This window comes from Ornithorhynchus anatinus, chromosome 1, assembly GCF_004115215.2.
Source record: "Ornithorhynchus anatinus isolate Pmale09 chromosome 1, mOrnAna1.pri.v4, whole genome shotgun sequence".
Taxonomy (NCBI): domain Eukaryota; kingdom Metazoa; phylum Chordata; class Mammalia; order Monotremata; family Ornithorhynchidae; genus Ornithorhynchus; species Ornithorhynchus anatinus.
The window spans coordinates 40,319,581-40,346,651 of NC_041728.1; the positions used below are offsets into that span (position 1 = coordinate 40,319,581).

The following is a 27,071-nucleotide window of genomic DNA, read 5'->3' on the forward strand; positions in this document are numbered from 1 at the left end:
GTAACTGAGGCACAGAGAAGTGAAGTGATTTGTCCAAGGTCACACAGCAGACAAGTGACGGAGCCAGCATTAGAACTCAGGTCCTTCTGACCTCCAGGCCCCTGGCTCAATTCACCACGATTTAAGGGCTTAAGAATTCAATTGATGGTGATTTTGACTAATAATGTTGGTATTTGTTAAGCGCTTACTTTGTGCAGAGCACTGTTCTAAGCACTGGGGTAGATACAGGGTAATAAGGTTAACCCACGTGGGGCTCACAGTCTTCATGCCTATTTTACAGATGAGGTAACTGAGGCACAGAGAAGTGAAGTGACTTGCCCACAGTCACACAGCTGACAAGTGGCAGAGTCGGGATACGAACCCATGACCTCTGACTCTCAAACCCGGACTCTTTCCACTGAGCCATGCTGCTTCGACTATGAACGGCTCTCCGAAGTGCGTCTGCCCAGATTGCAATATCAGGGTATAAAGAGTTGCCATTTTATAGTTTACAAATACAGAATCAAAGCCGTCCCGCGGATACCTTCACACCAAGCATTACCGAATTGGGACCAAATATCCACACCTTATGATTGCAAGGCTTTCACAGGTTTATCCTCCATCACTTTTCCGCATTCATCGCTGGTCTTTCCAAGGCCAGGTGGGGCCCTGGTCTCCGGGAGACCTGACAGTTTAAACCTTTTCAAATAATCCATGATCCAATCCCCACTCCCTCTTCCTGTCAGGGTGTTGGGCTACAGCTATTGTCCTAGCCTGTACTCTGGGGAATGTTGAGACAGACTTCAGTTGCTGCTGCTACTGCTTTACCGGTTGGAAACTTTCAGAGCCTCCTCAGTGGCCTTCCAGCCTAGACTAGCCTGGCCAACTCAGGAAGTATCAGGTGTGCTCTGGGTCAGATTCCAAAGGTACAGGTTTTGTGAGGCTCATTGCCAGGATCATTTAGGTCCCCCCTCACCCCGCCCCCACCCAAGAGCCAGCGCTGAGAATAGATTATGCTTCTTCCAAAGTTTATCCTCCGTGTTACAACCACCGGTTATCTGAAATCTGAGCGGTCCAATCCATTTCCTCTAAGAAAGAGGAAGAAGACCCCTGGGGAAGCAAGGAACATTTCCATCCTCATAATGTTTACATGAATCTCATAGAGTAATTGTAACAATTACCCAGTGCACATTAATAATAACTGAGGTATTTGTTAAGCCCTTATCGGGTGTCATGCCCCGTACTTAACGCTAACAGTAATAATAATAATGGTATTTGTTAAGCGCTTACTATGTGCCAGGCACTGTATTAAGCGCTGGGGTAGATACAAGATAATTGGGTTGGACATAGTCCCTGTCCCATATTGGGCTCACAGTCTTCATCCCCACTTTACAGATGAGGCAACCGAGGCATAGAGAAGTGAAATGACTTGCCCAAGGTCACATAGCAGACTCATGGTGGAGCTGGAATTAGAATTCAGCTCCTTCTGACTCCCTGGCCCATGCTCTATCCACTAGACCATACTGCTTCCCTGAAGTGGATACAAGATAGTCCGGTCTGACACAGTCCCTGTGCCATTTAAGGAGGAGGGAAAACAGGTACTGAATCCAGGCCCCTGCTCTTGCTCAGACACAGAGCTGCTCATTGTCAGAGGGCCTTCCAGGGGAACAAAAACTAGTACTGCTCCTAAGTGATAGATGTTTTCCATAGACATCCATGTTATTTACTCTATCAGTTGTTCTTTCATTCATTCAATAGTACTTATTGAGCACCTTACTAAGCAGTTGGGAGAGTGCAGTAGAACAATAAACAGACACAGTCCCTCCTCACAATGAGCTTACATTCTAGAGGTCCCATTGTTCTCTTCCTTGTCAAACCAATATGTTCCTTTTTGTAATTATTTCAGTTCTCTGGGCAAAATGACTCCAAGCCCAGTCATCCCAGACAGTTGGTGAATGTAGCAATCACAACCTCCACCTAACTCATCAAGATCAGTAGTCTGTCTCGTGTCAACATGTGAGAGAATCACTCAACTTACTTGTTCTGTCACGGCATGCACTGCTTCTCTTCTGCTCGTTTCTGAAATGAGGCTTAACCTCTCTCGGTGGTTCTTGGCCGGGTCCTGGGGTAACAAAAGCAATGGAGAAATTATAAAAGGATTTATTTGTCATCTCTCCTAGATTTGCGGTAGAAAAGTGAGGGAAGAATCTCAGCCACTCGGATGTGTGACACAGGAGACAATTTTGATCGGCAACTGTAGATTATGATGCTCCAGTCCTAGGACAACCAAGAACCAGATGACTGGGGCATTGTCTGATTATTCAAACTGCCTTTCCCTGGCCTAGTGGAAAGAGCACAGGATTGGGAGCCAGAAGACCTGGGTTCTAAACCCAGCTCCACCATTTGCCTGCTGTGTGACTTGGGGAAGTTACTTAACATCTTTCTGTCTTAGTTCCCTCAACTGTAAATGGGAATTGAGTATCTACTCTTCCCCATTTCTTAGAGTGTGAGTCCCAAATGGGACAGGGACATTGTGGGATATAATTATCTTGCATCTTGCCAAGCATTGGGTAATTTTTTAACAAATACCATAGTTATTATTGTTATTAACACCCAACCTCCTTCCCCTTAATGACCGTGGCAAAGCATTACTAAAGTCACATCAGCGCTTAGAACAGTGCTTTGCACATAGTAAGTGCTCAACAAATGCCATCATCATTATTATTATCTCCTCCAAGGGGCCTTCCATGATAAAACCCTCTTTTCCCCGACTTGGACTCCTTTCTGCATCTATGCACTTCAATCTGCGACCTTCGGAGATTGGATATTCACCCAACACCCAATCCACAGCACTGTGTCCTGTCTTTAAATTATATATTATAAATTACTTATTTATTCATATTAATGTCCGTCTCCCCCTCCAGACTCAAAGCTCTCAATAGACAATGTGCCAATTCTGTTGTGTCGTACTCTCCCAAGCATTTAGTATAGTGTTCTGCATACAGTAAGCACTCAATAAATATGATTGGTTGATATGTCAGGTGCTTACTATGTGTCAAGTGCCCTACTAGGTGCCAGGATAGATACAATCAGAAACAAACCTTGTCCCATCTGGGGCTTAGAGTCTAAGTAGAAGAGAGAACAGGTATTTAACTCTCATCTTATAAATGAGAAAACTGAGGCAGAGAGAAATGACTTGCCCAAAATCACATAGCAGGCAAGGGGCAGAGCCAGAATTAGAATCCAGGTCTCCTGACTCCCCACCCTGTGCTTTTTGCGGTAGGCCACTCGTCTATTCAACAGAGGATTCTGTTCTTCCCTATCTCAGTCTTCCAAGTTCTTAAAAACTAGCATGGAGAACATGGAAAGGATTCTCCCTCATCCTCCCAAATTCCCAGAATCCTAACATTTAATACCTGTGGTCCACCTCCTGCTGTTTTTAAATCATGAATTGCTTTGTAGGATGTTCACTCAGATCTTTCCTTAGTTTGCTGGGCATAAAGTTGGGAAAAAGCTAAAAAAAGGGCAAACCAAAGGGGGATCACCAGTAGACTTCATTCATTCTTTAGAGATAAAATGACTACCAAATATGCAAAGAGACAAGAAGGTGGAGTCACTGAATCGCGTGAAAGGCGAAGCACTTCATTTTTATCTTTCTTTTGCAATGCTTTTAGTGGCAACTAAAAATTTGAAGTGGCTGGCTCCATGCTCTTTAGCTAATTTACCAGCCATCATTACCAGGAGAGAAATGAAAAAGTTTGATTGACATCCCCAGGATGCTCAACTTTGTGGCTCAGTGGAAAGAGCACGGACTTGGGAGTTAGAGGCATGGGTTCTAAACCCTGCTCTGCCACTTGCCAGCTGTGTGACTTTGGGCAAGTGACTTAACCTCTCTGTGCCTCAGTCCCCTCATCTGTGAAATGAGGATTTAGACTGTGAGTCCCACATGGGACAACCTGATTATCTTTTATCCCCTCCCAGTGTTTAGACCAGTGCTTAGCACATAGTAAGCGCTTAACAAATACCATCATTATAATTATTATTCTATAGGATTCTGAACTTCTGGCCAAGGTTTAATTTTTTTTGTCTTGTTTTTGGCACTTCTCTTAGTAAGGAACATGCTGTCCCTCTCTCTGTCTGGCATATACCTTCCTCCCGCTGTAAAAATGATAACTAGGCAGTAACAATGTTTTGTTCTTGGGTAGGGACAGGCTTCCCCCAGAAATATCCTCTGTCCCACCCCAACTCTGGGAAAGCAGAGGAAGTTGAGAGGGCAGCCTCCAGGCCCACTTCACCTTTCAAAGAATCCCTGCACAAAATTCCACTCCGGGAAGCTGTTGGGGGCAGCATATTTTTTTGTTTTATGGTATTTAATAATAATAATAATAATGTTGGTATTTGTTAAGCGCTTACTATGTGCCAAGCACTGTTCTAAGCACTGGGGTAGACACAGGGGAATCAGGTTGTCCCATGTGGGGCTCACAGTTTTAATCCCCATTTTACAGATGAGGTAACTGAGGCACCGAGAAGTTAAGCGACTTGCCCAAAGTCACACAGCTGACAAAGTGGCCGAGCCGGGATTCGAACCCATGACCTCTGGCTCCAAAGCCCGTGCACTTTCCACCGAGCCACGCTGCTTCTCTATTAAGTGCTCACTATGTGCCAGGCACTGTACTAAGTGCTTAGGGTAGATACGTGATAATCAGGTTAAATACAGTTTATGTCCCACATAGGGCTCACAGTCTTAATCCCCATTTTACTGATGAGGTAACTGAGGCACAGAGAAGTTAGGTGACTTGCTCAAGGTCACACAGTAGGCAAGCAACGGAGCTGGGATTAGAACCCAGGTCTTTCTGACTTCCAGGCCAAGGTTCTATCCACTTCTAGGGCTAGAGCTCAGTGGGTGGATGGTGGCAGAAGAGAATTGATGTGAAGAAACATTCTTTCCAGGAACTATCTCATTACTCACCCCAGCATTTATGTATATAACTTTAAACTATACCCCTACCTGTAAGTGATTTCTGTCTCCCTACCCAGATTGTAAGCTCTATGAGGGCTGGGATAGCATCTACCAGCTCTAATGCACAGTATTCTTCCACAGGTTCAGTGCAGTGCTCTGCACACAATCAATGTTCAATAAATATCAATAAATGGCTTGATTCAGAGACCTGACTTTATCCTCAAGATGTCCATGAACAGGCCTGTGGTGGGGGGACTGTTCCAGGTTAGCTTCCTCCTAGACTGTAAACTTACTGTAGGCAGGGAATGTGTCTACCAACTCTGTTATATTGTACTCTCCCAAACGCTTAGTCCAGTGCTCTGCACACAGTAAGCACTAGGAACAGCCTGGCATTGTGGACAAAGCACAGGCCTGGGAGTCAGATCCCGGGTTCTAATCCCACCTCTGCCACTTGTCTGCTGTGTGGCCTTGGGCAAGGCACTTTACTTCCCAGTGCCTCACTTACCTCCTTAAATGGGCTTGAAGAATGTGAGCCTTGTGTGAGGCAGGGGACTGTGACCAACTGGATTTGCTTGTATCCGCCGCAGAGTTTACTACAGTGACTGGCTCATAGTAAGTGCTTAACAAATACTATTATTAATTAATAAATATGACTGAGTCCTCTCCCTGTGGCTGATCCCTTCCTCCTCTGCCTGGAGCCTCAGTCGCCAGTCCTCGACCTCCCCGGCCTGACATGCTCTCCTTTCTCCCCCAGCCTATCCCTGCAACACCTTTTCCCACAATGTTGACAATGTCGCTACACTCCAGGGTGTGGTGGCTCCTTTACAAAGAGGGGACATAGTTTCAGTGACACCTCTGGGCGTCGTCCATCCAGAGGGAGGAGGCCACTACAGTCCCCCTAAAGGTTGGGGCTAGGTGAAGCCAAACGCTTGTTTGGAACTTGACTTTGACATACAGCAACCCCATTAATTTCCTTTCCTCCCTTCTGTCTTCTGCTTTATTCGTTGTTATTCATTCACTGTTCATCGTATTACTTGAAAACCGCGCGTTTTAAACCTATGCCCGGTACCTCGAAAATCTCTGACACTTCTCCATTCCTGGTCACTTACTTCTGACAACGTGGAGTGCATCTGACAACGTGAGAACCGATCTTATAATAAGGCCACTTCTAAAGACGTCCAGGAACTGCGTGGATGTCTTCCAAATGAAACTGAAGCTGTGCACGTGTGTGAACCTTTCCCAGGTGAAAACACTAATTGCTTGTCCGGATGATCTTCTGTTTGTTTTTCGCGCCTTGGCCCTATTGGTTGGGGAGACAAGAAAGCTATAATTTGAGACTCTTTTGTAGAAGTCCTAAAGCTTCCGGAGACCGCAGGGAGAGTGGTCAGCAATAATAATGATTATTTTAATGGTACCATCAACTCAGCCTGTCTTCCCACTGCTCTGTGCAGAAGTATTCAGATGGACATGTTCTAAATTTCCCTCTTGTGCTCTCTTCTTGTGGTATTACTCCTTTTTCTGGTGTTTTGAGATCCGTGAATTTAGGCAGGTTTGGGGGGGTTTCTTAGTGGGTTTCCTTGCTGCTGTCTTCTGCCTTTTCCTTCACTTCTTATTCGTATGAGCTGTCCCTACTTCATCTCCGACTGGCACCCTTTTGTTTCAAATTTTTTTTTTTTCCTGAGGGCATTCCCCATCTCTGGGATTTGTTTTAGCCTCTTTTCCCCCGTTCTGTACTCTCTGATCTGATTATACTATATTTATCCAAGATCTTAATAGGACCGTGCTTGTTATATAGTAAATACTTAACAAACACCACGATTATTATTATTATTACTGTTTATCCTTGCCTGTCACCAGAATTTATGAGGGGCCTGAGGTGGGGAGGGAGAGGGATGGGGAGAAAAAGAGGGTTAAGTGGGTCCTTGTAGAGGAGACAGGGAGGGAGGGGGCTAAAATGCCTCTACCTATTCTTCTCTGACCAGATTTTAGAGGTTGCAGCTCGTTGACTGATTTTTTTCTCTTTTTTCCATCCCCCTCCCCACCCAAACACAACCTCGTCTGCTTTTCCACGGGCTACAGGGCGTCGGCCTCTGACTCGAGGGAGAGACTTAGGTGTTTTTTAGGTGTCTCTCTTTTGATAAGCCACGTGGCTTAGTGGAAAGAGCACGGGCTTGGGAGTCAGAGGTCGTGGGTTCTAATCCCGTCTCCACCACTTGACAGCTATGTGACCTTGGCCAAGCCACTTAACCTCTCTGTGCCTCAGTGACCTCATCTGTAAAATGCGGGTTAAGATTGTGAGCCTCACGTGGGACAACCTGATTACCTTGTATCTACCCCAGCGCTTAGAACGGTGTTTGGCACATAGTAAGCGCTTAACAAATACCATAGTAACAATAATAACGGGAAGGAAGAGCCAATCAATAGGACTCCCCTTTCTTCCCGCGATTTTTAATTCGAGGGCGGATCTATCCCTTTTTCTCCCTCCCTCCCCTGCCTCCCAGGACCCTTTCCCCACCCAGAGTGTCTCGGCTGCTCTCCCGCATGCCCCATCTCTCCCTGTCCTCCCACGTTTTTCTCTGCTTTCTGTTCACCTTCCATCCTTTTGGTCCTCCCCTCCTGTAGCTCAGATGCCAGGGTGGGATGGTTTGCCAGCCGACGTGAGCGGTCCCGGGAAGGTTTCTAGTGCATTGGGGGAGTCGTAATCCCAGGGGCTCAATCTGCCCGCAGGAGAGCGAGGGGTAGGCTGCCCTGGGCCCCTCTCTGAACTTGCCAGGCACTGAGCAACTTCAAAAATAATAATAATCGTGGTGTTTGTTAAGCGTTTTCTATGTGCCAGGCACTGTACTAAGCCCTGGGGTGGTTACAAGCAAATCGAGTTGGACAGAATCTCTGTCCCACGCGGGTTTCACAGTTTCATTCATTCAATGGTATTTATCGAGCGCTTACTGTGTGCAGAACACTGTACTAGGCGCTCGGAAAGTACGATCGAGCAATAGAGGCAATCCCTGCTCACAGCGGGTTTGCGGTCCAGAGGGCGATCCCCAGTCTCCATCCCCATTTTACAGATGAGGGAACTGAGTCCCAGAGAAGCGAAGTGCCTTGCCTAAGGTCACGCAGCAGGCCCGTAGCGGAGGCGGGATTAGAACCCCGGACCTGGTGACTGCCAGGCACGGGCTCTGTCCACTAGCAGAGTGTCTCTGTGCTCTGCGGTGAGAGGGTTAAATAATAATAATCATGGTATTTATTAAGCGCTTACTATGTGTCAAGCACTGTTCTAAGCACTGGGATAGAAACAAGATTATCAGGTTGTCCCACGTGGGGCTCACTTTTGCTCCCCATTTTAGATGAGGTAACTGGGGCACAGAGAAGTCAAGTGACTTGCTCAAGGTCACACAGCAGACAAGTGGCGGAACAGGATTAGAACCCATGACCTCTGACTCCCAAGCCCGTGCTCTTTCCACTAGGCCACGCTGCTTCTCTTAAAGAGATTAAAGAGGCGGGGGCTCTGGGAGGAAGCGCCTGTGGGGCCTGGGAGAACGACAGAACAGCAGGCCATTTAGCAGCGTGGCTTAGTGGCTAGAGCCCGGACTTGGGAGGAAAAGGACGTGGGTTCTAATCCCGACTCCGCCCCTTGTCTGCTGTGTGACGTTGGTCAAGCCACTTCGCTTCTCTGGGCCTCAGTTCCCTCATCTGTCAAATGGGGATGGAGTCTGCGAGCCCAACGTGGGACAACCTGATGGCCTTCTATCTAGCCCCGTGCTTAGAACAATGCTTGGCACCTAGTCAGTGCTTCACAAATCCCCACGTTATGATTATGGAGAAGCAGCGTGGCTCAGTGGAAAGAGCCCGGGCTTGGGAGTCAGAGGTCCTGGCTTCGAATCCCGGCTCGGCCACTTGTCAGCTGGGTGACTGTGGGCAAATTTATCTTGATTCTATTTATTGCTATTGTTCTTGTCTCTCTGTCTCCCCCGCTTAGACTGTAAGCTCGTCAAAGGGCAGGGACTGTCTCTGTTACCAATCTGTATATTCCAAGCGCTTAGTACAGTGTTCTGCACATAGTAAGCGCTCAATAAATACTATTGAATGAATGAATGAAAGTCACTTCACTTCTCTGTGCCTCGGTTCCCTCATCTGTCAAATGGGGATTAACTGGGAGCCTCACGTGGGACAACCTGAGGACCCTGTATCTCCCCCAGCGCTTGGAACAGTGCTCTGCACATAGTCAGCGCTTAACAAATACCAGCATTATGATAGAGAAGCAGCGTGGCTCAGTGGAAAGTGCCCGGGCTTAGGAGTCAGAGGTCATGGGTTGGAATTCCCGGCTCTGCCACTTGTCAGCTGGGTGACTGTGGGCAAGTCACTTCACTCCTCTGTGCCTCAGTTCCCTCATCTGTCAAATGGGGATTAACTGGGAGCCTCACGTGGGACAACCTGAGGACCCTGTATCTCCCCCAGCGCTTGGACCAGTGCTCTGCACATAGTCAGCGCTTAACAAATACCAACATTGTGATAGAAAAGCAGCGTGGCTCAGTGGAAAGAGCCCGGGCTTGGGAGTCAGAGGTCATGGGTTGGAATTCCCGGCTCTGCCACTTGTCAGCTGGGTGACTGTGGGCAAGTCACTTCACTCCTCTGTGCCTCAGTTCCCTCATCTGTCAAATGGGGATTAACTGGGAGCCTCACGTGGGACAGTGAGTTTAGAACGGTGCTCTGCACCTAGTCAGCGCTTAACAAACGCCAACATTATGATTATTGTTATTATGGACGGAGGAAAGGGGGGGGGAGGGAGGGTGCTGGCCCTTTAAGGGCGAGGGGGCCGGGGGCTGGCGACGCATGCGCGGGCTGGGAGCCCCCACCCCCATCCCCACCCCCATCCCCACCCCCCATCTTCACCCCCATCCTCGGGCGGAGTCCTGGCACTGGGGACGGGGCGCAGCATCGCCTGCATCCCGACCTGGGAGGACGCGGTGGGCAGCTGAGGCCCGGGCCTCGCCCGCTGCAGCCCGCGGACGCTCCGGGAGCCGGGGGTCAGGTCGCCCCCCGCCCCGGCTTGCTCGCCCGCCTCCTGGCAGCCCCCTCTGCCCTCCAGCCGGAGCCCCGTCCGCTCCTCTCCCGCCCTCCCGGGCATCCGTCCTCTGGTCCCCCTGCCCCGGGCCCATGCGGCATTCACCCCCGGAGAGAGCGCCCACCCCAGCCTGGCATCACCCCGGCCGGGCGGCCGGTCCTGCGCCCGGGCCCCGCGGGAATGGCCTCGGGGGTCGCCCCGCCCCGCCCTCTAAGCCCCCCACGGGGGTCAGCTAAGTGTCCTCCCCCGTTGCCTTGCTGCCCCCTTCCCGCCCGGCCCCTCCCCGGGGCTGCGTTTTTACAGATCGAAATCCCTCTTCCCCGTTTCCGTTGTTTTTAGGGGGTTGGCACAGACAAAGGGCACTTCTGTAGAGGGAGCTGCCCGGGGGCAGAGTGTGGGTGCGCGCGTGGACCTCCTGCCCGGGGGCCGGCGGGCCGGGCCACTCCCACCCCCCTCCACCGACACCCGGCCGGAGCCCCCCTCCTCCTCCTGTCCACCCCCCGAGGTGCTAAGCCTGCCCAGAGAGGTCGGGCTGGGCTTGAGATGCGTGGGTCCCCCGGGGAAGCGAGGGTGTGCACGCGTGGACCCCAGGATCCCGTCCTTCCCGAGGCGGGAGCCGGGACCCCCAGTTGGTGCTGGACGCCTCCCTCGTCCCCCTCTTTTTAGCGGCGGTCTGGGCCCGCCAGACCTCTCCTCCTTGAGCCCCAGGACTCCTGTCATTGTTCGGCTGCCTTGCCCCAGACTCGATGGGAGTGGGCCGGCTTCTTTCTCATCCGAGTCTGGAGCAAGGGTGAGCGCCCGCGTTTTCTTTCGCCTGTTTTGTAAAAGGAAAAAGAAAAAAAAGGGGAGGGGGCCCGTCAAGGATCACCCCACGCTTCAAGGATCCTCTCTGGTCCAGAGTGGCTCCTGATGTTGCACTGATTCTCTTTTTGTTATTTATTATTTTATGTGGATAGAACCACGCCCGGGTTTCTTAAAGGGGCGCTGCGCTCCAGTTGGAAATACATTGTTCCTCTGGCGGGCGGCGAATGGGTAGCGTCCTGTGAGCTACCCACATTTTTGTGGGGGGTTTTTTTCCCACCCGAGATATTTTATTTTCAAGACTCTGGGATGCTGGGAGGCAAAAGGGGGGCCGTCGGAGGGGCCGCTGCCTCCTCTGCCACCGGGGCCAGGAGGTCGGAGGCTGGAGAAGGGGCGGCTCAGAGGGAAGAAGAGCAAGAGGAGGAGGGGGATGAAGATCTCCGAGATGGGGGCGTCCCCTTCTTCGTCAACCGTGGCGGTCTGCCCGTGGACGAGCCCACGTGGGAGCGGATGTGGAAGCATGTGGCCAGAATCCACCCCGATGGGGAGAAGGTGGCACAGAGGATCCGCGGGGCCACAGACCTGCCCAAGGTGAGCGAGGACTTCTGCGGAGCAGGGGCAAGATGCTGAGGGGACTCTGGGGCTTGGGGCAGCAGAAGGATGCGGGGGGCGTCGAGGGAGGGAATAGTGAGCAGATGATGAGGACTAGGCCGAGTGGCCTGCCGTGGAAGACGAGTTATTAATGTGGTATCTTACTCTGGCTCAAGCTGTGTTCTAAGCGCTGATTGGAAAAAGACCGGAACGGAGAGCCTGAAGTGGAACGGGAGACCCAGTTATCTTAGGGATGAAGGGAGAGTTAGGCCCTTCTGCGTGGATCGAAAGAGGGATGACATCTAATCACCCCAGCTTCTCAGGCAGCAGCCATGACAGGGTGGGACTCCCCAGGCCAGGGCGATTCTGCAGCCTGGGAGCATGGACCCGGGAGCTCCTGGGGGGGCCACGCTCAAGGAGCAAACATGGGACTACTAAGCCCTTTGCACCAGGGCAGCCCAGGCGGGGCTCTTGGTGAGGCCACTGATGACAGAGAACCTCCAGAGATGTAGGCCACTTATGCTCCCAGGATGCGGGGAGAGGGGAAGGGAGCAGTGGAAACTATGATCACACTTGAGAGGGGGCGGGGAGGATGGTGCAGAACCACAAAAAGAGAAGAAGCAAACTCAAAACTCCCTGTGGATGAAAGGAATGCGTAGAGACCCTCAGTAAGTCTTGTTGATTGACACTGCCCTAGGGAGCATCCTCAGTAATAAGAAGAATAATGATTCGGGTATTTAAGTGCTTACTGTGTGGCAGGCACTGTACTAAGCGCTGGGGTGGATATAAGCAAATGGGGTTGGACACACTCCCTGTCCCATGTAGGGCTCACAGTCTCAATCCCCATTTTACAGATGAGGAAACCGAGGCACAGAGAAGTGAAGTGCCTTACCCAAGGTCACACAGCAGACAAGTGGCAGAGTCAGGATTAGAACCCACAACCTTCTGACTCCCAGGCCTGTGCTCTACCCACCGTGCCATGCTGTCAGTCAGTTGTATTTATTGAGCACTTACTATATGCAGAGCACTGTGGTAAGCACCTGGGAGAGTACAATATAACAGATACATGAGTTTACAGTCTAGAGAGGGAGTCTTGAACGGAGGAGTTTGCCAGGGAAGGAGCCATTCCTTTAGCTGGGGTTGACCAAAGAGCCCCAGGAAGTTTCTTAAGCTGTTCTCAAGGCCCTGGTAAGTCAGGCTTCTGTGGGGGTAGGACAGTGCAGTGTTTACATGCATCAAGGCTATGGTGTTTAAGGCAGGTCGTTTTGATGAACTACTTGGAAGAGAGTGGAACTAGATTATGGGGGGAAAGTCATATCACCGGATCTTCATTTAGCCCATTTCTTCTGAGTTTACAGACTTCAGACTAAATGGTTTACAGACTTCAGACACCAAATCCTTCCCCAAAAATGGAGAGAGTGTTGTCCCCATTAAGGGACACCAGAAGACACTAGGAAAGTCATTTCCTGGCACAGGAGTTAAAACTGGGAGAGAGCCAGGCTCTCAAGCTCTCCCTCTCCTCTTCTCTCTCTCATTTGTTAAGCACTTGGTATGTGCCAAGCACTATACTAAGCGCTGGGGTGGATACAAGCAAATGAGGTTGAGCAAAATCCATGTCTCACATGGGGCTCATAGTGTTAATCCCCATTTTACAGATGAGGTGACTGGGGCACAGAGAAGTGAAGTGACTTGCCCAGGGTCACACAACAGACAAGTGGCAAAGGTGGGATTAGAACCCCAATCCTTCCGACTCCCAGGCCAGGATTTGAACCACTAGGTCACACTGTTTCTCCCTCTCCCCCTTCCTCTTTCCCCACAGCACTCTTGGCCCCTTGGTTTACTAGTGAAGGAGTGAATTCTTTCCCCTTTCTGTTACAGGGTTTCCTTGTTACCAGGAAGGAGAGAGGGTGTTGGCCTTCCACCTTTCCCCTTTCTGTTACAGGGTTTCCTTGTTACCAGGAAGGAGGGAGAGTGTTGGCCTCCCACCTTCTTATTCAGAAAAGGATGACTTGAGCCTGTGGCATCACTGCCCTCAGGTTCAGAGTTTTGAGTCAATCACCGCCTCAGGGCCAGCAACTCAACAAGTTTGGGTTGAGTTGGGGTTTTTCAGGAAATGAGAAAGGAGAAATATTAGTCAGCATTGGGAAGACATAAAGGTTCTCCTGTGGTGACGGGAAGCCCCCTTCAGCCTTGAACAGAAAGACCACCCGGAACCCATAGAGAAGCCACTTGATGTTCACTGTCTCACTTCCCCCAGTTGGGCAACCTAAAAGAGATCAGTAGGAACAGGGAGAGAAAAGCCAGATGGGCCAGTGGTGGGAGGGGGAGGGCAGGTGATTTCAATGAGAAATCACCTCCATGATATTGTCAAGATCCACCCTTTCCTCTCCATCCAAACCGTTACCTTGTTAGTACAATCACTCATCCTATCCCGACTGGATTACTGCATCAGCCTTGTATCTGATCTCCCAACCTCCTGTCTTTCCCCACTTCAGTCTATACTTCACTCTGCTGCCTAGATTATCTTTCTACAGAAATGCTCTGGGCATGTCACCCTACTCCTCAAAAATCTCCAATGGTTGCCTATCAACTTTCATATCAAGCAAAAACTCCTCACCGTTGGCTTCGGAGCTCTCCATCACCTTGCCCCCTCCTACCTCACCTCCCTTCTCTCCTTCTACAGCCCAGCCCACACACTCTGTACCTCTGCCGCTGACCTTCTCACTGTGCCGCGTTCTCGCCTGTCCCGCCGTCGACTCCTGGCCCATGTCCTTCCTCTGGTCCGGAATTCCCTCTCTGCTCACATCTAACTCAAGCTAACTCTCTTCCCCCCTTCAAAGCCCCACTGAGAGCTCACCTCCTCCAGGAGGCCTTCACAGGCTGAGCCCCCCTTATCCTCTGCTCCTCCTCCCCTCCCCATCGTCCCTACTCCCTCTGTTCTATCCTCTTCCCTGCCCCACAGCACTTGGGTATATTTGTACATATTTGTTACTCTATTTTATTAATGATGTGTATATATCTATAATTCTATTTACCTATTTTGATGGTATTGATGCCCGTCTACTTATTTTGTTTTGTTGTCTGTCTCCCCCCTTCTAGACCGTGAGCCCGCTGTTGGGTAGGGATTGTCTCTATCTGTTGCTGAATTGAACTTTCCAAGCGCTTAGTACAGTGCTCAGCACACAGTAAGCGCTCAGTAAATACGATTGAATGAATGAATGAATCTGGGCCTCTCAGTCTTAATCGCCATTTTACAGATGGGGGAACTGAGGCACAGAGAGGTTAAGTATGAGAAGTAAAGTGGCTCAGTGGAAAGAGCACGGGCTTGGGAGTCAGAGGTCGTGGGTTCTAATCCCGATTCTGCCACTTATCAACTTTGTGACTTTGGGCAAATCACTTAACTTCTCTGTGTCTCAGTTACCTCATCTGGAAAATGGGGATTAAAACTGTGAGCAACCTGATGGGACAACCTGATGGGACAACATGGGACAACCTGATTACCTTTTATCTACCCAGCGCATAGAACAGTGCTTGGCACATAGCACTTAACAAATACCAAATTATTATTATTATTATTAAGTGATTTGCCCACAGTCATAACACAGGAATTTGGGTCCAGTTCTAAAACTTGGGTCCTTCTGACTCCCAGGCCCATGCTCTTTTCACTAAGCTGTGGCGCATGGGCTTTCTGCCGGAAGCCCATATTCTTTTCTCCCAGAGTGCCATGATTATAGCCTAGAGTGGCTGCCACAGTGGAGCAGGAATATCAAGGGGGATGAGGGATGGCAAGGTGGCCACAGGAAGCCCTATCCCAATCTGCACCTGACTGTGGCCGGCTAAGGCACATCCAAGCCTGAGTAGACAGAAATATGTTTTGTGGTCTTGCCTTTTCCGGACTATTCCATCTGTCAACAACACTGTCACCCTTCCTGTCCAGAAGTTGCAACCTTAGTGTCATCCTTGACGCTTCTCTCTGTTACTGCCTACTTTCACTTATCCTCGGTATCCTACCGATTCTTCCTTAAAATATTGCTCAGATGTATGTCCTTCCTCCCCTTCCTTACGTCCACCACCCTTGTTCAAGCCCTCTCACCTCCTGGCTGGATTTCTGTCACAGCCTCCTAACTGGTCTCCCTGTTCTGAGCTTCTTCCCTCTTCATTCTATGTTTGTTGCTCAGTCTGTCTGTTCTGCACATATCCTCTTCTTAAACCTGTTCGGAATATATCACTTCCACTTCCCAATCCTCCAATGGCAGCCTTGAGCTTCTCACAGAAAACGAAACCTCCTGACAGTTTGATTTGGAGGCTCTCTGTCAGCGATCTTCCTCTGACCTTTCCACTTTCTCCTGCTCTATCCCAGCTTGTCCTCTTTACTCCTTCCAGGCTAGCCTTCTAACTCTTCTCCCTCACATCTTCCTCCCCTCTCTGACCCAGTGTTCACAGCTTTCCCTGTCATGGAACATTCTTCCCCCCATCAATATCCTCCCACTACATCTCTCCCCTCCCTTACAGGCCTTCCGAAAAGTCACCTCTCTGAGAAGAAACTCCTTGCCTGTTCTTCCACCTTCCCTGAACATTCCCCCACCTCCTTAGCATTCATGGTTATTCAGTCAGTTCTCCTATAACCAACCAATCCACCAGTCAGATTTGTTGAGCATCTTCATGTGGGCAGAACACTGTACTAAGCCCTTAGAAGAGTGAAAGTTAGAAGACATGATCGCTGCCCTCGAGGAGCTTAGAGTTAGCTGGAGAGACAGACATTTACATAACATATGGAAGAGTATTAGAGAATATAAAATATGAATATATATAAGGGCTTACTGGAGTTGTTGGGAACTTGTGTTTGGGTAGTGTGGAAGGGCAGATGTAGTAGTTGGGGAATAGAAGATAGGGAGATGAGAAATTAATTGGGGTAGGCCCCTTGGAAGAACTGTGATCTCAGAAGGGCTTTGAAGATGGGGAGAGCTGTGGTCTGTCAGACATGAAATGGGAGTTGGGGTCAGGGAGCTTCAGGCAAGTGGGAGGGAGCAATGGGTCAACAGTAGAAAAGATGAGAATGAGGCACAAGTGAGCAGGTCAGCTTGGGAGGAATGATGATTGTGAGCTAGGGTGAGGTAGAAGAGAATAGAAAAATAGGAAGGAGAGAAAGAGGATGGAAGCATTGAAGTCAGTGGACAAGAGCGTTCCCTTGATGTGGAAAAGAGTGGTGTCAGCAGAATGATGTTTCGGGAAAAATGATCCGAAGAGCAGAGTAAAGTAGGGATTGGAGGGGAAATATGAGGTAGGGAGATCAGCGAGGAGACTAATTCAGTAACCAAACCAGGATATGAAGAATGCCTGACCAGCATGGTGGTCCTCTAGATGGAGAGGAGGGTAAGGATTCTGGAAAGGTTGTGATGGAATCTTCTAGACTGTAAGCCCATTGTGGGCAGAGAACATGTTTGCCAACTCTGTTGTACTCTCCCAAGCACTTAGAACAGTGCTCTGCACATAGTAAGCCATCAACAAATACCATGATGATGGAATAATCAACAGGATTTCGTAACAAATTGAATGTGGAGATTGAAAGAGGGAGGAATCAAGGACAGTGCCTTGATAGATGGGGAGGATGGTGGAGTTGTCCAATGTAATGAGAAAGTTAGGTTGAGGAGAGGTTTTGTTAGGGAAGGTGAGGTCAGTTTTCGAAATATTGAACTTGAGATGCCAGGAGGGCATCCTTATAGACAGCGTGGTAGCTGAAGCAGCAGAAGTGGATAAGCTCCCCAAGGGAGTGAGTGTAGACTGAGAAGAGACAGGACCCAGAACACAGCCTCGAAGGGCACCCACAGTTATGGGATCAGAATCCGAGAAAGAACCGACGAGGGAGCAGCCAGAGAGGTGAGAGGGAAATCCGGGAGAAAACTGTGGCAGAAAAACCAAAGTTAGAAGGGGTCACTGGCAGCTGGCCTCTTGAGAAGGATTAGAACAGCGTAAAGTCAATTAGATTTGGCAAGGAAGTCATTGGTGATCTTAAAGAGAGCGGTCTTAGTGGAGTGTCGGGGGTGGAAACTGGATTGTAGGGGCTTAAGAAGGGAAATGGGAAGTTAGCTGGATGATGCAGTGGAGTCCAGAGAAGGTTTTGTTTTTTTAGGCTAGGGAGGACCTGGCTGTGTTTAAGGCAGAGGGAATGATACCGTAAGACACTGATGGCCAAGGGAAGTCTTCGGATGTGGTGGCCCTGAGCCATCTGATGCCGTCTCCCTGGCTACTGGGAGTTGTAGTCCCGGTAACCCAGGTGACAGTCCGAGTCCTATCATCCTCCTCTTCTCCCATCCTGAAATAAGAAGAACAGTAGTACCTATTTTTAGACTACCACTTTCAATCACAAGCACCTATTATTTGCAGAGCACTGTACTATGGCTTGAGAGAGCACATCGAAGTCAGAAGATAGACTCTCTGTTCTCAAGGACCCTCTGCTCTTTCAGAGAAGAGAGTACTGCCAAAATCCTTTTATATGCCTCCTGGCATACTTTTAGGCATACTTTTATATGCATAGTGTTAAACATACCTTGCAAATGGCCTCTTACTTGAAATCAATAGGTGCTCCATGGGTGGGGAAAACAAAAACCTCTGCCACTCCCATTCAAGACTCAAGTCACTGGATTTTCCTTCTCCCTCTTTTGAGGCTCCTCGGTGAGATCATCATCAGTGGTATTTTCTGAGGACGTACTGTGTGCAGAGGACTATACTAAGTTCTTGAGAGAGCGCAATACAATAATAATAATAATGTCTGTATTTGTTAAGCGCTTACTATGTTGCAGAGCACTGTTCTAAGCACTAGGGTAGACACAGGGTAATCAGGTTGTCCCATGTGAGGCTCACAGTTTTATTCCCCATTTTACAGATGAGGTAACTGAGGCACAGAGAAGTTAAGTGACTTGCCCACAGTCACACAGCTGACAAGTGGCAGAGCTGGGATTCAAACCCATGACATCTGACTCCCAAGCCCGTGCTCTTTCCACCGAGCCACACTGCTTCTCTAATACAACAGCTTTGGTAGATGCATTCCCTGCCTGAAAGGAGCTTCCAGCCTAGAGCCACCTGAACTCTGTGCTGCGAGACTCTTCCAGTAAGGAGAGGGGATCTTGTCCATCCATTCTCCCATTTGGGCCACATCCACTTCTCTAAGATACCTTCTCCCTTACGGGATCAGCATCCACCATGTTTAAATTGTGACCAGGACTCTCACTTTTTGTAAGATCCTCAAGGTGGGGGGGGGGGGAATGGGGTGTTCTCCTAAGCACTTAGTACAGCTCCTGGTCCAGACTAAGTGCTTAATAAATAACAATAAAATAATAATTGTATTTAAGCATATACTATGTGCTGAGCATTGTTCTAAGTGCTGGGGTAGATATACAAGGTTCTCAGGATGGACACAAACCGTGTCCCGTATGGGGCTCACAGTCTGGTTAGGAGGAAACACACCTTTCATTGCATTAGAACTCCCCATAATATCATTTGCCTGAATATGTAGTTCCCCACCTTTCCAACTCCACATTTCTGCCCCTGTATTCCCTGTGTGGAACTTCTAAACATTCATTCTAACCCTGTTAGGTCTCAACGCTGGGTATAAGTAGTAAAAGGAGGAGGAAGAAGAGGAGGAATGAAAGCGGTGGTAGTAGGAGGAGGAGGAATAGGAGAAGCGGGGGTGGTAGTCAATCAATCATATTTATTGAGTGCTTACTGTGTGCAGAGCACTGTACTAAGCGCTTGGGAGAAAACAATATAACAATAAACAGACACATTCCGCAATGAGGTTACGGATTAGAGGGGGTGTTGGCCTTGCAAAATGCCTGACCGTTTCAATCAGGCATCATCCAGGCCAGATCCAGGAAGGACTTTTACCTTCAAGGGCAATCTCTCAGCTGTTTTGCAGATTGGGTGAAGCCAGTTGAACCTCCCAATCCCTGGCTAGTGATGGGTGGAAAAGCACCGATATTAAAGACATCAATCTGATGCTCATTTGAGGTTTTTGAAAATCTTTCTAAATTAACCCAGCCTATGTGTTAGTTGATTATCAGGAAGACTTGCACACATGGCAGGGTTTTTTTAACCCCCTCAACATCCCTTGTGCCTAATGGTCAAAGAGGAAACTGGCCTTGAGAACCTTGGGAGAGAGAGTGAGGCCTAAACTCTCTCAGCCTCTTCTGCAGCTCCTACCCCACAGCCCCCTGGGGTATCTCAGGCTGTCATCCTGCCACACTGGTACCACAGAACGCCCCACTGGATAATAGGGGTGGTGGGAGGAGGAGGAGTGGGGAGAGTAGGAGTAATAGTGGGTTTGGGGTGGGGGGGAGACTGATTGATAAGCACCCAGCCTCCCCAAACTTTGCTTCACTCAGAGAGGGGCCTTTCCAGGAGGGAGGGAATGCTCATCTACCTCCTTATCAAACAAAAAATCCTCCCCATTGGCTTTAAAACACTAAATCACCTTGCCCCCTCCTACCTTACCTCACTACTCTCCTACTACAACCCACCCCCCACACTTCGCTCCTCTAATGCTAACTTTCTTATTGTAACTCGATCTTGTCTATCTTGCCGCTGTCCTCTCGCCCATATCGTGCCCCTAGCCTGGAACGCCCTCCCTCATCATATCCTACAGATAATTACTCTCCCCCCTTTTCAAAGCCTCACTGAAGGCACATCTCTTCCAAGAGGCTTTCCCTAACTAAGAACTCCTTTATTCTTCTCCCACTCCCTTCTGCATTGCCCTAACTTGCTCCCTTTATTCACCAACCCGCAACCCCATAGCACATATGTACATATCTGAAATTTATTGATATTAATGTCTGTCTTCCCCTCTAGACTGTAATCTTGTTGTGGGCAGGGAATGTGTCTGTTAACTGTTATACTCTCCCAAGTGCGTAGTACAGTGCTTTGCACACAGTCAGTGCTCAATAAATATGATTGCATGTCTGAATGAGTGAGCGAATGAAGAGGTGGCCAGAGATGCAACGTGGGGAAAGCCGGGTCCAGGCATCTGCAGGAGACGGTGGAGTTAGGTCATCTTAGTGCGGAAGCCGGGACAAGTGTGGAACGGAAAGGAGTCTGGTGGCAGGGGCTGGCCTAAGCTTCCTTTCTCTTTGTGTCTGCTGGGAAATGATATCCTGTAAGTCACAGTGAGTCAGTCGACTCAGAGTCCCAAGGCAGCTGAGGATCTCCTCTTTTCAGTCAGCAGAAAGGCTTCTCTGCCTTGTCCTCCCAAATGCCAATCCTGAGTTGCTCTGAACTCCCTTTCCATGGTCCCCCGTCTGTCCATGAGATTTCCTGAACATTTACTCTGTACAGAGCACTGCACTAAGCATTTGGTAGAACACAATGCAGTGCCACTAGGCCTCTGCGCTGCTTCCCGATGGGAACAAAGGCCTGAAAGGAAGCGCCTGCCAAGGTTGCTGTGGCTTGTTGTTCCTTCAGCTGAACAGGGCTTCTGGGTGTCACTGCACCCGCTCCTGCCACTCCCGGAGAGCCCCCGCTGATGGGGCGGCAGGATGAGGTACCAACTGGATGCGGGGGCCCACTCTCTCTCCAGGTAACCTGCTCGCTCTTCTTTCCCGCAGATTCCCATACCAAGCGTGCCTGCGTTCCAGTCATCCACAGCCATCCCCGAGCGCCTGGAAGCCATTCAGCGCTACATCAGGGAGCTGCAGTATCCTTTGCTCCAGCTTCCGGAAGGATCTGCTCCCCAACAAGACCCGAGTTTAGCCTGTAGTTTTCTCCCCTCGCCAAAAGGGCATCTGAGATCTAGGGCCTAAACCAGTCCAAAAGGTCACTGAGCCTATAATGTCCATGGGCCCAGAACAATGATAAGAACAAGGATATAAGTTACGGAATCTATTAAGTGCATACTATGTGCCAAGCACTGCCCTAAGCACTGGGATAAATCCAATACAATCATAGCTTCAGTCCCTGTTCCACACAGGGTTCACAGCTGAAGGGGTGGGAGAACATGTAATTAGTCTTCATTTTATCAAAGAGGAAATTGAGGCAGAGAGAAGTTAAGTGACTCATCTAAGGTTACATTGTAGGCAAGTGGTGGAGCTGGAATTAGAACCCAAGCCTCCTCTCAGGCCCAGGTTCTTTCCAGTAGGCCATGCTGCTTCTCTTCCTGTCTCATTCTACCCCCACCCCTTCTTGCCCGAGGCTGGCCACCATTTTCCGACAAGAGAGGCAGCATGGCGTAGTGGAAAGAGCATGGGCCTGCAAGTCGGAAGACTGAGTTCTAATTCCAGCTCTGCCACTTGTATGTTGTGTGACCTTGGGCAAGTCACTTAAATTCTCTGTGCCTCCATTACCTCATCTATAAAATCAAAGAGAGAGGAAAAAAATAGAGTGGAAAAAATGAGGGCCAGCCAGCCTGAGAGTGCGAGAGCAGAGGTAGAGATGAGTTCAGTGGATGGGCCCAGTGTTAACAGAGAGATTTCCTTAGGGGAGGGATGGTGGAAATTGTAAGAAGAAAAAAGCATGTGTGAGTGTCTGCCTGTGTGTACTAAGATGGTCATTCTCTCCCCTTCCCTCTCTATAGAGATGAGCATAAAACTGAGTGTCCAGCTGGTGGATTTCTTCTTGGGTCCTGCCTTTGTCCAGCAACTGGAGGATGCAGGGACCTCTGGAGGGAGAAACCAATCCAGCTTTTGGGGTGGGGACTGACTCCTTCCTGGGACACTGGGCCCACTGGGCCTGCAGCTGCCCAGCCAGCCTGACCACTCCCCAGCATCTGCTCTTTGGCCTTAACCTTCCGCCTGCAGGTACAATCACACCGGGACACAATTCTTTGAAATTAAGAAGAGCAGACCTCTGACTGGGTACGTGTCTGGAGAAGGACCCCATTCCCTGCCCTGGATCTTGGTTTTTGTTTTTTAGGGACTTTGCCTGTCCCTCTCTTGCCTTCTTCAGGGCCATTATTCAAACAATCAGTGGAAGCTCTGGGAGGGACATGGAGAACTAACTTCTGGTTCCCAGCAGCCATCCCAGGTTGAGTTCTTGGGCTGAAATCCTGATAAAACGGGGATCCCGGAAGGTCAGGCTCAGTGTCATGAGACATTGAGGCAGTAATAATAATAATAATAATTATGGTACTTGCTAAGCGCTTACTATGTGCCAAGCACTGTTCTAAGCACTGGAGTAGATACAGGGTCATCAGGTTGTCCCACGAGAGGCTCAGACTTCATTCATTCATTCAATAGTATTTATTGAGTGCTTACTATGTGCAGAGCACTGTACTAAGCGCTTGGGATGAACAAGTCGGCAACAGATACAGTCCCTGCCGTTTGATGGGCTTACAGTCTAATCGGGGGAGACAGTCTAATCGGGGGAGACAGTCTAACCTCCATTTTACAGATTACCTCATCTGAGGCACAGAGAAGTTAAATGACTTGTCCGAGGTCACACAGCAGACAAGTAGCAGTGCTGGAATTAGAACCCATGTCCTCTGACTCCCAAGCCCGTGCTCTTTCCACTAAGCCACGCTCCTTCTCTATAAAATGAGACCCCAGGTTCCTTTGGAACAAGGATGCTTCCATCTCCCCAAACTGTTTGCTGGGGTTTATTCACTGCAGAGAAGTGGAGGCAGCAGTCACCTGTGTGGCTTGGACGCTGCCCTGGTTTCCCCCAGCCGTGCGAAATGTCTCCGAGAGCTACCGTGGCTGCCTGCCCTCTCTTGTCTCTCTGCCAATGCTCGCTTCTCAGTTGGGAACCCCAGCGGTATACTTCCCATCTGGGCACAAAATGGGGGGAGCCACATAAAAGACTCTTTTGCACAGCACATATTAACCACGTGGGACTGACCAGCCCCCACTGTAGCGGCCCATGTAGATCTCTGCTTGGAATGCTGCCTTTGGGGCAAAGCAGGAAGTGACCAAGAGACCCACTTGTTTAAAATTGCTTTTTATCTGCACACCAGGCCTTCCTTCCTTCCTTCCACACCCCACTGCCCCCCACCATCTCCTCCTTTCCTTCTATACACAGACTCACTAGAGCCATTCCTAGGGTGCAGGGAGTGTGTCAGACTGAGCTGGAGAGGATCTGCTCCAACTTTTCTCCTCTACGCTGTCCCTTCTCATCCACAATCTATGAATAGATTCCCTTCCTATTCAGAGGTGGCTGACATTGCTTCAACCAACTCTATTGTATTGTACTCTCCCAAGCGCTTAGTACTGTCCCCTGCACACAGCAGGTGCTCAATCGGTATCATTGATGGATAAATGGATTGTCTGCTGGAGCGTCTTTCCTATATCTTTCCCTCCTTTCTACAGGCTAATGGACCTGGCCAAGGAAATGACCAAAGAGGCTCTGCCAATCAAATGCCTGGAAGCTGTGATCCTGGGAATGTATCCTTTTCCCAGGGTGGAAAGACACAGGAAATATTCCTGTCGTCACGGTGCCCCACTTCTGCTTTTTTCTCTTGGCTGTTAGTTTTTTCCTCCTTGTGACTTCTTCGATGCTTCCCTCTACACCGAACTATTACAGCTCTCCAAGTGGTTCCGAGCAAGTATAGTTCAGCCTGAACCTCTTGGGTTTAGGTCATGATGATCCAGGCTCAGGGCCCTGCCAGAAGGGAGAGCAGACCAGCACGGCAGATGCTGGAGAGACTTGTCCAGAGAGCTGGTTTAGTCTGGGCCCCTCCCACCCCTGGGCTCCCTGAGTCCAGGACTGGGTAGGATCAAGCCCTTCCTGGCCCCGGGAGGGGCACGAGGCATCGGAGCAATCTTCAGCTTCTCCTTACGGGGCCTCATTGGCAGGGTTCCTACAGCATTAAGCAATAGGGTGACCCTAAGAGCTTTAAGCTTCAGGGCTCTCTCTCTGGCACTGCTCCTATTAGTAATAATGGTATTCATTAAGTGCTTACCATGTGTCAAACACTGTTCTAAGCAATGGGGTAGATCGAAGATCATCAGCTCGGACACAGAGTCCCAGTTCCACATGGAGCTCACAGTCTCAATCCCCATTTTACAGATGAGGTGACTTAGGCCCAGAGAGGTTAAGTGATTTGCCCAAGCTCGTACAACAGACAAGTGGTAGAGCCGGGATTAGAACCCAGGTCCTTCCGACTCCCAGGCCCTTACTCTATCCACTAGGCTATCCTGCTCATGCAGCATGATACCCTGATACCCTGGTAAGGTGCTGGCTTGTATGGGGCAGGTCCCGAGTCAGAATTCAGCAGGAGCCCATTGGGGGATGAGGCAGCCTATGCGGGGGCCAGGGAGGGTACGGGTCTCCGCAGGTGGTTTTCCTGAGCCGGGATGGTGTGGCCAGTTACCTCACCAATAGCATGCCCACGCTGGAGCGCTTCCCCATCAGCTTCAAATCCCACTTCTCAGGGAATGACTTCCGCCACATCGTGCTGGGAGTGAACTGCGGGGGCCGCTATGGGGCCCTGGGCATGAGCCGCCGGGAAGACCTCATGTACAAGCCGCCCACCTTCCGCACGCTCAGCGACCTGGTGCTCGACTTCGAGGCCGCCTACCGCCGCTGCTGGCACGTGCTCAAGAAGGTCAAGCTGGGCCAGTGCGTGTCCCATGACCCGCATAGCGTGGAGCAGATCGAGTGGAAGCACTCGGTCCTAGACCTGGAGAGGTTGAATCGGGAGGACTTCCGCAAGGAGCTGGAGCGGCACGCCCGTGACATGAGGCTGAAGGTGAGAGAGCAGACGGGCGTTATTTTCAGAACCTCGGCGTTGGAGACTGAGTTTTGTCCTTGGATGGACAGACCAGGGCTCACCCTCCAGGTCAGCCTTCCAAGCAAGTGGACCCGGTCCACAAGGCCTGCAGGGGCGACTGCCTGTTCATCACTGGTGTGCCTAGCGGAGGTGGCCACCGGGCCTTGGGCAGAACCTGACTCTGCCTGTAATAATAGTAATAACAATGATAATTGCAGTGATTGTGGCATTTAATCACTGACAATGTGCCAAACTCTGTACTAAGCACTGGGTGTAGGGGTTACAAGCTAGGTCGGGTCCAGTCCCTGTCCCACAAGTGGTTCCTGCTCCCTGTAGGAAGGAAAATAGGAACGCAGCATCACAGATCGCAACAGGCCCTGCCGCCAACACCGTCACCTTTCTCTAGCTACTTTATGCTGGTTTTGTTTTGCCCCGGACCCTCTCATTCTCTCCCCAACCCCCTGCTTTCTTTGGCTGCTACAGATCAGTAAAGGCGCCGGCCCACCTTCTCCCAGCAAGGATCGGAAGAAAGATGTGTCTTCCCCACAGCGGAACCAGTCCAGCCCCCACCGCCGCAACAGCCGCGGAGAGCGACGGTGAGACCCAAGACCCCACCCTGAAAGGGGTCAGGAAACCTATTCCTTCTCATCTCCCCGGCTTCCCTCCTGTCTGGCCTTTCCTCGGAGTCGATGGTCAGCGTGGAGTTGGAGTGCTGCTGGAATACTGGCCCAGCTCCATCCCAGCCATTCGCAGCTGATTGTGATGGATGCTGTGTTAGCACTGAGAGTCTAGTGCTGTTTGTGCAGTATGAAGGTGTGAGAGAGAGAGAGAGAGAGAGGGGGGCATAAATCCATGCCAACACCTCAAATATTGCCTGTCCTGTTGGTCAGCAACATCAGCTGAGCTGGTGGTCCTGCTCTGGGGACTGGGGTGGGCTATAAGAAGCTTGTTAATCTACCCTGCCAGGACCTTCCACTGAGTCTAATGGGGGTTATCTTCACTCTCTCCTCCCCGCAGACCCTCTGGTGAGAAGAAACCGGCTGAACCCAAAGCCATGCCAGACCTGAACGGGTACCAGATCCGCGTTTGAGGACAAAGTGATCCGTTCTACCCCCACGGGCTCAGCGCCCATGGTCTCAGCACCCATGGTATCAGCGCCGGCTCCCACTCTGGGGCTGGATGCTCCCACCTGCCGCAAGCGTGGGGAGAGGACCGGGAGGTGATGGACAGATGGATGGATGGACAGGGGCACAGCGTGCTCAGCTGCTGCTTCTCTGACCCCACCCCCCTCAAAGCCCAGGAGGTTTTTCGCCCGGCCCGATGGGCAGTTAGTATTCCTGGTTTGGGTTTTTTAATTCAGTACAAAAGATTTTGGATTTCAAACTAACATATCTGACACTCAACAGGCCACCCCTGGGCTGGGATTGTAAGTGCCACGGGGGTGGGAGGCTCTGACGCTGCTGTCTCCTCCCAGGACCACATCAGGGTTGTCGAGACCACTCAGGGTGGAACGGCCCGTCCACTTCCATTTCTTTCCACCCTGCCCTGCTCTGAGCTGCACTTGCTGGACTTGGCAGGCAGAGTCAGGGATTATTGCCCTCCCCCCATCCTGCCCCACTAACCCAAGGGTAGCAAGGGCATAAGAGGAGTCCACTTGGGAATTTCTCTTGACCCTACTACATTTAGAGGGTCAGTTGTCCCTAGGCCTCCTTTCTCCCCTGCCCTCTGCACAAGAGAGTGAGTCATTCTGAAACTCTTCATTCTTCCAAGCCCCAGGGACCTAGGCAGGTGTGGCCCAATTGAGGAGAGAAGCCAGCAATCACAAAGGCTGTGCAGGATATGCAGTCAGGGCTAGCCCCCACTTGAAGGCACAGTACAAGGATCGGGGCCTCAACTGCTCGCCAGACCCCACCACTGGAAACTCAAGCTGTGGTCTTGCTTTAAGGAAGGAAGCATTCAGTGGGTGGAGAGAAGGAAAGCAAGAC

The 27,071-nt window shown here is 50.3% G+C and overlaps 1 protein-coding gene across 1 annotated transcript; it reads left to right on the plus strand.

Annotated features, from left to right (window-relative positions):
* Positions 1–9,858: 9,858 nt before the first annotated feature.
* Positions 9,859–26,959, plus strand: VASH1 (vasohibin 1). The gene is made up of 7 exons (XM_001508043.4): positions 9,859–11,393; positions 20,990–21,078; positions 22,178–22,234; positions 23,684–23,758; positions 24,684–25,065; positions 25,570–25,682; positions 26,104–26,959. The coding sequence occupies exons 1-7, from the start codon at positions 11,112–11,114 to the stop codon at positions 26,174–26,176; spliced, it is 1,071 nt and encodes a 356-aa protein (XP_001508093.1). The 5' UTR covers positions 9,859–11,111; the 3' UTR covers positions 26,177–26,959.
* Positions 26,960–27,071: the final 112 nt, after the last annotated feature.